Raw genomic sequence first — 12,970 nt, 5'->3', positions numbered from 1 at the left:
TATGTACATATCAAAGAAACATTGTTTTTGGTAGAGAATCACTCTCATATGATGAGGTGCAATCGGCTTTGAACTAACTCTAAGGAGTTGAATGGAAAGAGACAAGATAAAAAACAGAGTTCATCCAGTGATTTTTGGGCCTTTGGGTAATAAAACTTTTAAAATCTAGCGTTAGATGTAGCCATTGTAATTTTAATGAGATGACACGCTAGGAGGATTTGTCCTTAGAGAGGAAAGGTTGTGGTTTTTTGTATGGAATATGAACTGTGTAAATCGTTGTGTTTTTTTGTTTTTTTTTCATCTTTCCTTTGCCTTTTATAAGCATAACCCTTACAATGGCCACCTGAGGGCTGTTGGCGGTTTTATCAACGTATTTTAAATATTTTTTAGAAAACATGTTTGCTCGTTTTAACTTGCATTACCTTCCAAACATGTTTGTTCGATGTTCGTTTTTTTATGACAAGTGAAACTTAAAACTGAGTAATTCTTGGTTTGTTACTAATTTATGAAAAAAAATATCCTACAAATAGATAACTTCATTTCATAACGAAATTATTAGCACAAACGTTTTTTTCATACTATTTGTTATAATTAAGCCTTCAAATAAACAGTAACAAAATCACACACAAACAAATATCCAGAAGAAAGACAAGTACATAAATCAAAACACAGTGCATTCGAGTTCAAGTAGCAAGAATTCCTTTCAGTACATTGCATTAGCCCAAACACAAAGAAAAAACAAAGCACGATTATAAATGTCATTTTAGCAAAACAAGAAAAAGGGTATTTCTTCCTGAGACAAAATTTAAGCAACTGCGTCTAAGAAAGCTCTTCCAGGTTGACGATTTGCAAGAGGCCCATGGCATCCAAGAAGCTGCACAATCATCATCATTACAATCATTAAACATTCCTCATATTAGATAATATAGACAAAAAAAAAAGATGAAGAAGAAGAAAAAAGAAAGCAATACCTTGGCGTTAACACCATCAGACATGATTCGGTTCTCAGATTTCCACTGAACGTAGTCAGTACGACTGAACTTAGTAAATCCCCTGCAATCATCATCACAATAAGATTTATAAACAAAAATCAAAGCATTAAATAACATAAACAAAAAAAATAAAGAGATGTTAACAATCATATTCATACCATTTCCTGCTGACAATAATCTTTTGGCGACCAGGGAACTTGAATTTAGCCCTACGAAGAGCCTCCTGAGCATGCTGACTGTTACCATCTTTGCATCTAACAGATAGAAGAACTTGACCAATGCTTACACGGGCACAAACTCCCTGTGGTTTCCCAAAAGCACCTCTCATACCAGTCTGAAGCCTATCAGCTCCAGCACATGAAAGCATTTTGTTGATACGAAGAACATGGAAAGGATGAACCCTAACCCTCAAGTGGAAAGCATCCTTTCCTGCAAACTTTGTCATGTACTTGTTGCAGGCAATACGTGCTGCTTCAAGTGCCTCGCTGGAGACATTCTCTTTCTCCCAACTGACCAAGTGTACGCAAAAGGGGAACTCATCGACTCCTTTCTTCTTCATTCCAACATCGTAGATCCTAATCTTGGGATCAGGCACACCTCTGCAGTAACGAGATTTAGGATATGGCTTGTTCTTGATCTGTCGGTAACATCTAGCAGGTCCTGCACCATGGAACAAGTATTACATCAAAAAAGATCCGGTGGAATACAATTGCAGATTTTCGATTGCATCAAATTAGATTCAAACAACCAGCACTTTATTTCCGCCATTTCACCGTAAGGCGTTTAAACGAACAAGTCATGTAACAGCTCGGAAAAATTCGAGTACAATACAAATCAATTTCATAAACGAATGCTAGAATCGAGAAAAAAAAAAAAAAAAAAAAAAAAAAAAAGAGAGGTATTTATCCACCTAACTATCCGACAGATCGCCTTAAAGTTCGACTACCGATAAACAAATGCAAAACACCATCAAAAACTCGAAATATAACAACTTCCAACAATTCATAACCTAATTAGTCATCATTTTTTCAAAGAACAAACATTACGCATAAACGATGTTACACAACAGGCGCATCTGATGAAGGAATAAGATTCCTACTCGTGTAAAATTCTTTTCGAATCAGCTCGACGATAATTACTGTGGTAACAATTACAACATAGAAGATTGAAGGACTTACTTCTTCCCATGGCGAAATTCTGGTTGGTTGCTGCTGCGTCGAGCCTTCTTCAAAACCCTAGATGAAGAAATGGTATTTATAGAATGGGGCAAGATGCGCGTGGGCTCTATGGGCTTTACGTATAGGCCTACGTAGTTTGCATGTTATGGTGATCTGATAATGGGCTTCTAGAAGCCAGTCCACGTTTAGTGAGTGGTTTAACTATGTTTTCTTCCAGAAGATATCCATTCGGGTCGACATAAGACTCAATCGGAATCGGGTATTTAACAATAGAAAAATACACCATCCAAAAACTAATTGGTTTAAGCAAGTTTGTTGTCGACTTAAAGCTGATTTGATTCCACGTTTCATCATGAACCATGAAACATGATTTCATATTTATAAAAACATGGATAAATAAAAAAAAATCTATCAACTTTATCCAATTATTACCATTTATGGTAAGTCATAAAGTTATTCATAAAGCCAGACAATATTTCTAGAGCATCTATCCCAAAAATTATATTTTTTCAATTATTAAGAAATGACCGCAAAGCATGTCCATCGTGTTCATGCATTAGGTTAGAGAGAGTGGTGTCACACTTGTCACAATCTACGTAGGTGTTACATAGAATTTATCATGTTGCTACAAAAGTTTGTAATTATTAAAAGGTTATAATTAAATATATTCAAACTTAAACATTAATTTATAGATTATTGGGTATATGTATATATTTGTGGAGGTGTGTTTGGTATATATCATACAGGTAATTAGGTTTGTATGCAGACTTTGGGTTATATCTAGGGTTATTGTCACTGTAGCCCAACAATGTTTCGTATATTGGTTTAAATGGTCCGTCGTGATTTTTTTTTGCATTATAAGGGTACAAATTCATGTTTTTATGGTTTAAAAGGTCATTTTGAAAAAATTGAAAGGTCATCTGGTAAACATTTCCTAGCCAGCAGGTTTAATATGCAAAGTCAATTATTTAACTCTCACCCTAATTGCCACTCGCCGACAATAACCCTATATTCAATAATGATGGCCATGAAATCAATGAAGACTCCTTCTGCTTCTCGTTTTAAAGAAAATCAATAATCACATATGAATTGCATCATAAGAAATCAGAGGTTCAAATCAAAAAAAGATAGCAGCGGTGTCTCTTTTGATTTCAATCAACGTTCTTCTAGTTCTTCACTCTGTTCTTCATGAATCGGTTTTTTTTCCAGTCTTCAATCAAGGATTTTATGTTGAAGTTGTTGAAGGGCGTCCCTTAGCTCTCTCTATAAATGATCGAATAGTGTAGGGTAGTGATTGCAAGCTTTTAAGCATATATATTCAAGGTTGGAGGACATTGGAATGGCGTCAATGTAAGGTTGAGTTTGTATAAAAAAGGTGAGACTTGTACCCACCCGCTGTCTGACCTCGATAAACTCTCCCTGCAACTCTGCTTACCTAAAATCGGTGGCGATTGCCTTCATCCCCTGGATTATCCATTTGACCATGAATTTCCCTAAATTTTTCTGGTCTATCTTCAATTCTGTCTACCTGCTTTCCTCTGATTTCAAAGTAATTATCATCCACCACAGGTTTACCTGTGATTTCCGTACGGGAGATCTTGTTACATCCAGGTTTTTTGTTGTAGTTGTTGCCGGTGTCGGTGTGTCGTCGCCTCTTGGTGGTGCTGATACCGACAACGATTTTCTTACTGGAACTGTTCTTGATGTTGATTCGTAACGGAAACATCCAAGACGATTGCAAAGGGGAGCATCCCTGAAAGGAAGAACATGAGAATGAGGAAATTTCCAAGTCAAAGTGAGGAAATCGGAGGAGGGTTGGCGATGCTTCCATCCTTCATCTTTCAATACCCACAATTCTATTTGTTGTTATACTCACACCTCCCACACGAGAGTTGCTTACCTGCATCACCATTTGGATCGTGTTTGTGTTTTGTATGCTTATACCTCCAGCAATTTCGTCATTTCGTATTGTCGTATTGGAGAATATATAAGTAAGCAGCAGGCAGGAGCCTCCTCCACTCCTTGAATGGGAAGGTGTAAGCCACGTGGCAAATGAATATCCTTTCTCTTTGATTCATAATTTCAATAGGAAGATAAAGATTCTTGTAAATGTAATGGTCTTCTCTTATTAATTTCAGAGATGACCTTGGTCGCAAAAATGGAAGAAATACACAAGTTCCTCCCTGGTTTAAGCGGGATCACAAGTTGGGTAATGAAAATGTATTCTCAGTTCTTTGATTTTGTTTCAAGTCTATTAAAATACTAATTTTGTTTCACGTCTAATTAATAGCCTATTGTATTCCTTTTTCTAAAACAACAACTTTAACTACATAGATTTTTTACCGATTAAAATAGCAAGGTAACAAAACAATATGACGTTACTAATGGTTATTAGTTGTGGTTTGAGAAAAAAATGATTACTAGAAGCTTTTAGTTAGATGTGGCAAACACAATGATGGTGTTTGTTTTCATTTTGGAATGCAAAAGGAAGAGAATGGAGCTGAAAAGATGCAAAAAGGATATTGCTGGCAGATTGACCCCTCTTCAGTGTTTCGGATATATCTGATGACCCATAAGTCCAATTGGCGAGATTCAAAATGTTCTGAAAAGTAGATGAAATTTCCTACGACTTATGTGAGAGTCTTTTTGCTAATTCAACATTTATCTTATCTAAAATCGGCCTTGAAGATGAAGCATAAAAGTTGGACGAAAATTCCCTCCAAGTTACTTATTCCCCAAGCACCGCTTATCTTATTTTCATTTGCTTAATCCCCTAAGCCACCATTAGTTTCATTATTTCAATCCAAATCTTACATTCCATATTAATTCCATCTGCATTCAACTATAAATACTCGTATCATTCCACCATTTTAATCATCTATGATATTCCACTTCGACTTGTGCAACAAGAAAACTTCATAGCTGCCGTTTTGAGGGTCTAGAAGGCGGCCGGAGGGCCGTTAAGTTGATATGGAGCAAAGATCTAAGGGATTGGAGAGCGGATTCATGTCGGTAATCATGTAGTTTGTTATCGTGACTATGTTTAACATTCCATTGTGATTCCATTATGTGTTTACTTTCTGATTTAGGTGTAAAAACCTTTTACTTTGTGTTTATGATTGAATGAATCTTTGGATTTATGGTTTAATTGCTCTTTTGATTGATTATTCTTATTTAATTTGTTTTGTCAAGTTTGATTGAAGATCCATATGTTTTAAGGATTGTTGCTTTGTTTCCTGTTGCTGAATTAATAAAGTTTAGATGAATTTCTAGCTGAGTTAATTTGAATCATAGTTGTCTAGTAACCATTGGTGATTATGACTAGAGTTTTGACCAAAACCTAGGGTTATGGAATAAAGTAATGAACTTTAATGTGTGTGTATGAGTAGAATGAGCATTCTCTACATGATTTAACTCTTATTACCATTAGGGTTAAATAAGATCAAATATTACTTAATATGAACTGATTACTGATTTGCATGATTGTTTGTTCACCTGATCAATGAATTAATAGTTGTGTTGAAATCAAAGGATTAATTGTTGTGACCATGACACTAGTCATATTAGGAATCAGAGAATAATGAATAAATATTCATGGTATTAGTAGTTAACCATTAATTTGAGATGATATTTATCTAAACCAAAGTACCTAAAGAAATTTGTCTTCCGGACAGTTTATTGATATTTAATGTTAAGTGATATTCAAAGTATTTAATAAAATAATTCTTTATTGCTTTCGTGTGTTTAGTGTAACCTATAATCAAAAACTCCAAACTAATTCACCACCGTTCCCCTAGTGTTCGACACCTGTTCTTACCACAACTATACTATTACAAGATTAGGTCTACTACATAGTGTGTGTGTTAGTCTAATTGCAATAAATTTGGTTTTATAAATTTTAAACTTGAGCAATAAAAATATATATAAAAATCACACATCACTTTGAAATTTTAAAGTATCCACCCAGTAATTACCCATTAAATATTTGTTGAAATGATCCTTGGTACTATTAAAGACTACCAAAATCGTTTCATTAGACGTATTTGTTGGATTTGATGTCTAAGCTCATAACTATAACTAGGATGTACTTGACCTGATTGTAGCATGGTCCTTTTGAGTTGCCTTCACCAGTGCAATTCGATAGGATGAACTTCTGAGAATAAGGTTATTTATGTTTTATTAATATATTACAAGTATAATATATTAATATGAAATCGTATTATTATTTAATTAGTATTAAACAAGAATTAATTTGGAATTAATTTTGTGGTCAAAATAGACTAATTAAATATATGGGGATTGATGATGTAAATCAATGATTCTTATAGTGTGGGCCAATGATCCATGATTATATAGATGTGCTAAACCAATGAAATAATCCATGGATAGTCCATGACGATTAAATCCATGGAGCATAAGAATGTGAAAGGTCATTATGGTTTGCAAAGATGTAACCCTAACACTATAAATAGAACCCTCGTGAACCAAAATTGGTTGCACCTTCTTAGTGAGCTAAGCAACTTATTCTCTTAAGCCACCTCTTGCATATTGGTGTTTGTGAACCATTAGAGGCATCACACTTGGGGTGCTCAAGCTTCAAAGTCCAAGAACTACAAGTCCTTCATAAATGTATGTCACCTAACTAGTTGTATCATTCAATTGCTCAAATGTATGCTAGTTAGGACAATGTTTTGGAACATTGTAAATATGCATGCATAATTAGATAAAACATAGATCCAAAACATTTAGGGTTGATTGTGCACCATAAGAGTGTTATAGTGCTCAAAATCCAATAGTACTGAAATATGTTATCATCAATATCAAAAGTACATATTTTTAAGTCCAATGCACTACTTATCTAATATATTCTTATAGTTAGAAGGAAGCAAAACATATACAATGAAAATTAGATAATATGTAAGCACTCTCTACAAGTTTTTTGGGGATATAAAAAACTCATTTTAACGATCTTTTTTTTTTTTTTTACAAATTTCTATGAATTTTACAATATGGCAAGAAATTTGTCCCAAACATCATGCCAATATTGTGCACCATTCTGTAGAAATAGTCACCAACACTCACATAATAGTGATGATCAATATTTGGCAAAAATATATGTTAACTAGCCACCTTCAATTATGCTTGTTCTCCACACACACATCACTCTCCATGCAATAGGAAAAAAATTGTCATTTGTTTCCTTACCAATAACACAAGCAACTCCTCTTACAAATCCAAGAGGTCCGTAACCTAAATGTTTATGCACCCTTACAACACTTCACAAAAAGTCAAATCCAAGAGGTCCGTAACCTAAATGTATAAGCACCCTTACAACACTTCACAAAAAGTTGTGTTTGTCATTCTTTTGAAACCATAATTGGTACCCATTAGCCATTCCATATTTGTACAACATGGTTTTCAACTTATTTGGATCCTTAAAATTCATTCGAGGTATGAACTTGTATATTTTTTCTTGTGTAAGGACTCATTAAAAATGGAATGACATAGATCACATGTTGAACTTCCATCCCATGGTTATCATCTACAAAATTAGTTCCCTCATCCTCATCCTCCACAGTCTCAACACACAATCCTCCACCATCTCAACACACAATTTACTCAAGAAATGATCTTTGGTTGTTCTAATTATAAGATAACATTTTCATCATTTTCCGCATCAACATCCCTTAGATTATCACCATTTTCCACACATCAACACAAGCATTACTTTTATCATCTTCATTATTATGTTCATCATCAAACCACCCCTTAATTCCATCCCAACACAGTCCATGTAAATAGAAATTATGACATTTATACCATAAGCATAAAAAATAAAACCAATAGTCCATTACCTCCTAAAATAGTAAATTACTCCACAAGAAATCGTTCCTCTTATTGCTTCCTGTTAATATGTAAATACTAAAAGTTTCGTGGCCAAACCGTGAAAAATAAAATGTCTGTTGCCTGCTAAATTACTCCACAAGAAATCGTTCCTCTTCTTGCCTCCCCATCGTCTTCGCTGTTCCATTTTCGGCAGTAGCCTCTTTCGTCCGTCCCTGCCACAACCACCGCCTCAGCCGCCGACACCAGTATCGCCACTGCCTCTGCAACAATGGAATCGTCCATGCTCGTTGAATGTAAAACACCACCGACTCGTCTCAGTGCCTCCACCACCATGGACTCGCCCCTCTTCGACAACGAAGACGACCTCTACACTCGCCTAAAGTCATTAGAGCGTCAAATCGAGTTTATTGAAATCCAAGAAGAGTACGTCAAAGACGAACAAAAGAATCTCAAGCGCGAACTCCTTAGGTCTCAAGAAGAAGTGAAGCGGATCCAATCGGTTCCGCTTGTGATTGGTCAGTTCATGGAGATGATCGATCAAAATAACGGTATAGTAGGGTCAACTACAGGATCTAATTACTATGTTAGGATTCTTAGTACGATTAATCGCGAGCAATTGAAACCCTCGGCGTCCGTGGCCTTACACCGTCATTCAAATGCGCTTGTTGACGTGTTGCCGCCTGAGGCTGACTCCAGTATATCTCTCCTTAGCCAGTCGGAGAAACCTGACGTTACCTATAGTGTGAGTATTTTGTCATAGAAGTCTTGATTTTTTAAGTGTGCTAACAGGGTTTTGATGAATTAATTATGCCAAAACTTTCAGCATCTTAAAATCCAAAATTCATTTGTATTAATTATGTTTAGTGTATTGCTGTCATAACTCATAACTTGGATGCTAATGTGATAGTAGATAGAATATTATAGTTATAATTGTATATGCTCAAAGTGATGATTGTTAGTTTATCCTTTGATGATTGGCAAGTCATTGATTATTAGATCTTATAATTGGGTGGGTGTAATTTTCTTTACAGGAAGGATGCAATGTTAGAGGTAGTTAGCTTATGAGTAAATTTCTTTCTGCAGGCTTACTAATGTATCTTATCATATAATATTTCACATCCATAGAGTTTGTCTCTACTATTACATTGTGGACCCTTTCTTTTATAAAGCTGTAAATCATGCTATTTGTTTTGCATTTGGGCTATTGTTATATCAACTCTGATAACAAAGAGATTGTCTTTCTTTCACCATGCATTACGGAGATCAGTTTGTTCTATAATTTGATTTTTACTGTGGTTGTGTATTTTGGTAGGATATTGGAGGTTGTGACATTCAAAAGCAGGAAATACGTGAGGCTGTGGAGTTGCCTTTGACTCATCATGAATTGTACAAGCAAATAGGCATAGATCCTCCTCGTGGTGTTTTGTTATATGGTCCACCTGGCACTGGTAAAACCATGCTTGCCAAAGCTGTTGCAAATCATACCACAGCAGCCTTTATTCGAGTAGTCGGTTCAGAATTTGTTCAGAAGTATTTGGGTGAGGTATGCTTTTAGTCCACCTCTTCTTTATAAGAGACATGTTGTTTCTTTTTGACTTAATGAGGACTTGACCTAATCCTGGTAAGCTAGTTACGTGTGTTTCTTTTTGTTTTAATGAAGAAAAGAAATGAAAGGGCTATATATGGGTGTTTCTTTTTTTGTCACAAGTAATACCTAATAGGAATAATTCAAGGACTCAAGAAATAGCAACACTCTTTCTTTTGTTTGAGTATTATATCATCTTACTTTTGTTTCTTTCTATTACAACATTGTACTTTCACCTTTCTTTTTAGGCACCGAACTTTGAAAATCTACCCAATTATAACACTGTATTTCCAGTCTTTTTTTATTAAGACATTATACTTTGAAAAATCTACCAACTTATTGCAGTTAAGATCGCCTTGTAATATATAACATTGCTAATATTGGTTAGATTTTTTGAAGTAAAATGTTGTAATAGGAAGAAATAAAAGTAGGGTGCTATAATAAATAAAAAAAATAATCAGAGTATGTTGCTATTTCTTGCACTCTGTGACACCTTGATTCTGCAGGTGCTGTCATCTATCTTTCCCAGTATGTTGCAATTCATATACAAACTAAAACAAATTATGTCCTACAATATCTTTCATTACATCATAGTTTAATACCACAAAATTTTGTAAACTAAAATTCATAAAGTTCTATCTCCATAATTTATAACACAACGAGGAATATGTTGATAATTGATTAGAATAGTATATAATTCATGTTGTTCTATGATGTAGCATAAACATTTAAATCAATTTTATTGCAAGAATAAAAACTAATGCATTCTTTTTTTGTAAACATCCACCATGCACAATTTTTTTTTTTGAAATCTCATAACTACTTATAAGTAGGCCGACCTTAGGATTCATATAAGTCTATCTCTGTCCCATAAGGTGTGCTTGCAAGACGTTCCTTCAGTCCATGTCCTGTATGTTGCACATTTAAGTGGCCATACTTGACATGTATAAAACTTTCATATATCATGTATGATGTGTAAAATGCATGCTAATATCATATTATGCCAATGCCATAACATATCTCTTTGCTATTTGCTTTTATCGTGATTTTGTGCAAAGAAGCATATGACAATTTGTTTATGATAAATTTATCTTCATGCATATAACATTTATATATCATGGGCATGGGATGTACCAAGTAAATCACATAACATATTACATACTCACCTTGGTTTAGAACTCGTAAGCTTCTTCTTAATCTTGTTGATTTGCTAGGTGTTTTTGGAGAATAAAGCTACTGAAATTCACTTGGTATATATTGGTAGTTTGTTTGCATTGCTTTCCTTGTTTCTTATGGGATGGGACTATGACACGTCATGCTTCTAGTTTAGCTTATCCTTTAAGAATCAATGCTTGTAGCCTTACTTTCTCATCTTCTATCATTCACTCACCAGTACTAAGTACCAGCTCATATTAAGGCTTGATTTGTTTGTTATATTATATATGCTATGATTGTGTTGTGGTATATTAATTAATTAGTTACGGTTGTTGGTGTTGTAGGGCCCTAGAATGGTTCGTGATGTGTTTCGGCTTGCGAAAGAGAATGCCCCTGCAATCATATTTATTGATGAGGTGGATGCAATTGCTACTGCCAGATTTGATGCTCAGACCGGAGCAGACAGAGAAGTGCAGCGAATTCTCATGGAGCTCCTAAATCAGGTAACCCCTATGACTATGAGTGTTTCTTTTGGACATAAAATATATATTAAAGGCCAGGGAAGGGAAAGACGATTAATGATTTATGAGTGACTGCAGATGGATGGGTTTGACCAAACGGTGAATGTGAAGGTTATTATGGCAACTAACAGAGCCGATACATTGGACCCAGCACTTCTTCGTCCTGGTAGGCTTGACCGCAAGATTGAGTTTCCTTTGCCTGATAGGCGACAAAAACGCCTCGTTTTTCAGGTCTAACCCCACCCACCTTTTTTTTTTTCTTTTTTTTCTAATTTATCATTATTTGTCTGTTTACTTGAGATAATAAAAAATGTAATAAATGTGTAGGTTTGCACGGCTAAAATGAACTTGAGTGATGAAGTTGACTTGGAAGATTATGTATCTCGCCCTGACAAGATTAGTGCTGCTGAGGTAACACTACTAGTAATAAGCAATAATAAGTTGTTCTTTAATTCTGCAAAAGACCCCCCTTCTCATCCTCATACTGGTTTTGTACAGATTACGGCTATTTGTCAAGAAGCAGGGATGCATGCAGTCCGCAAGAACAGATATGTTATTCTTCCCAAGGACTTCGAGAAGGGTTACAGAACCAATGTAAAGAAGCCTGACACTGACTTTGATTTCTACAAGTAATCCCATACTTTCTGTCACCGTCCCTTTACCTTTACCTTTGCTGCTTCTTATTCATGCATGTTCAACGAATCTCTAATTTGGCTTCAAATCAATATTCTTATTGTTAGTGTTACCTAATTACCTTATATTTTGCTTTCATGAAAATCTTTTATGAGTTCAAGTGGCTGAATGGGTAATGAATTGTTATATACATATAAGCTTTGTTTTTATTTTTTCTACACTAAAATGAACATTTTACCTTAAATTGCAACAAAACAAATTTCACAATATTTAACAATTATAACCTGAGAAAAAAAAGAAGTAAGACAAATAGCTCAAGGGTTACTGTCTATAAATTAAGCCATAATTTTTGGCTTCATTTTCTTTATATTTAATTAAAAAGTATCAGTGTATAATTGTCTGTCTGGATTAAGTGTTTAACCCGTTAAATTGAAAAGAAACAATCCCTTGGATATCAAACTAATTGTTTTTGGGTTTGTGAATATAAGGGGTGGTTAACACACACAGATCAAGTATAAATATTGCAATTTCTACCCATTTCTTTATGGAAGAATTGATTTGGTTTATGTTTCTGTTAAACATATCAAATGTTTTAAATGAAAAAAAGTAGCTAAAAAGGAAAGCACATCAAGCAAGTCGAAAATAGTAATGGTACAAATTCCGAAGTGTACTCTTTCTACATATTTTCTTAATTATTCTATTAAATAAGTGGATTATTGTTGCGATTGTACATTTTTTTTAACGACAAACTCTTATTAAAAGGACTAGCAAAAAGCTAGCCAAAACCAACAAATCAAGAAATACCAAGTTTTGGGTCTTGAAGCTGCCTTAACTTAATTTAAAGTTTTTTTTTTTCTTTTTTTTATTGATATCATTACAATTTACATCATAAAAAAAAGGCCGAGTAACAATCTTATAAAAGATGTCCGCAACTTTCGGTTTGTTAAAATCAAACAACGGAATATTCTTGAAAATCTAAATATGACAGCCCCAAAATAATTCTTCACTGCTTTGACACGGAGTAGAGAACCATAACCATGTCAACCAATCAACATATGA

The 12,970-nt window shown here is 34.5% G+C and overlaps 2 protein-coding genes across 2 annotated transcripts; one reads left to right on the top strand and one right to left on the bottom strand.

Moving 5' to 3' along the window:
• Positions 1-634: 634 nt before the first annotated feature.
• LOC111878744 (60S ribosomal protein L10) lies at positions 635-2,306 on the bottom strand. Its single transcript, XM_023875248.3, has 4 exons — positions 2,171-2,306; positions 1,151-1,652; positions 972-1,053; positions 635-874 (listed from the first exon to the last, which is right to left on the bottom strand). Exons 1-4 carry the CDS (start codon positions 2,178-2,180, stop codon positions 806-808), a joined length of 663 nt encoding a protein of 220 aa, XP_023731016.1. The 5' UTR covers positions 2,181-2,306; the 3' UTR covers positions 635-805.
• Positions 2,307-8,139: 5,833 nt separating this feature from the next.
• LOC111878740 (26S proteasome regulatory subunit 6B homolog) lies at positions 8,140-12,071 on the top strand. Its single transcript, XM_023875245.3, has 6 exons — positions 8,140-8,759; positions 9,330-9,560; positions 11,102-11,260; positions 11,357-11,509; positions 11,606-11,689; positions 11,777-12,071. Exons 1-6 carry the CDS (start codon positions 8,286-8,288, stop codon positions 11,909-11,911), a joined length of 1,236 nt encoding a protein of 411 aa, XP_023731013.1. The 5' UTR covers positions 8,140-8,285; the 3' UTR covers positions 11,912-12,071.
• Positions 12,072-12,970: the final 899 nt, after the last annotated feature.

Source organism: Lactuca sativa, chromosome 5, assembly GCF_002870075.4.
Source record: "Lactuca sativa cultivar Salinas chromosome 5, Lsat_Salinas_v11, whole genome shotgun sequence".
Lineage (NCBI taxonomy): Eukaryota > Viridiplantae > Streptophyta > Magnoliopsida > Asterales > Asteraceae > Lactuca > Lactuca sativa.
This window is presented reverse-complemented; position numbering and strand designations above follow the sequence as displayed.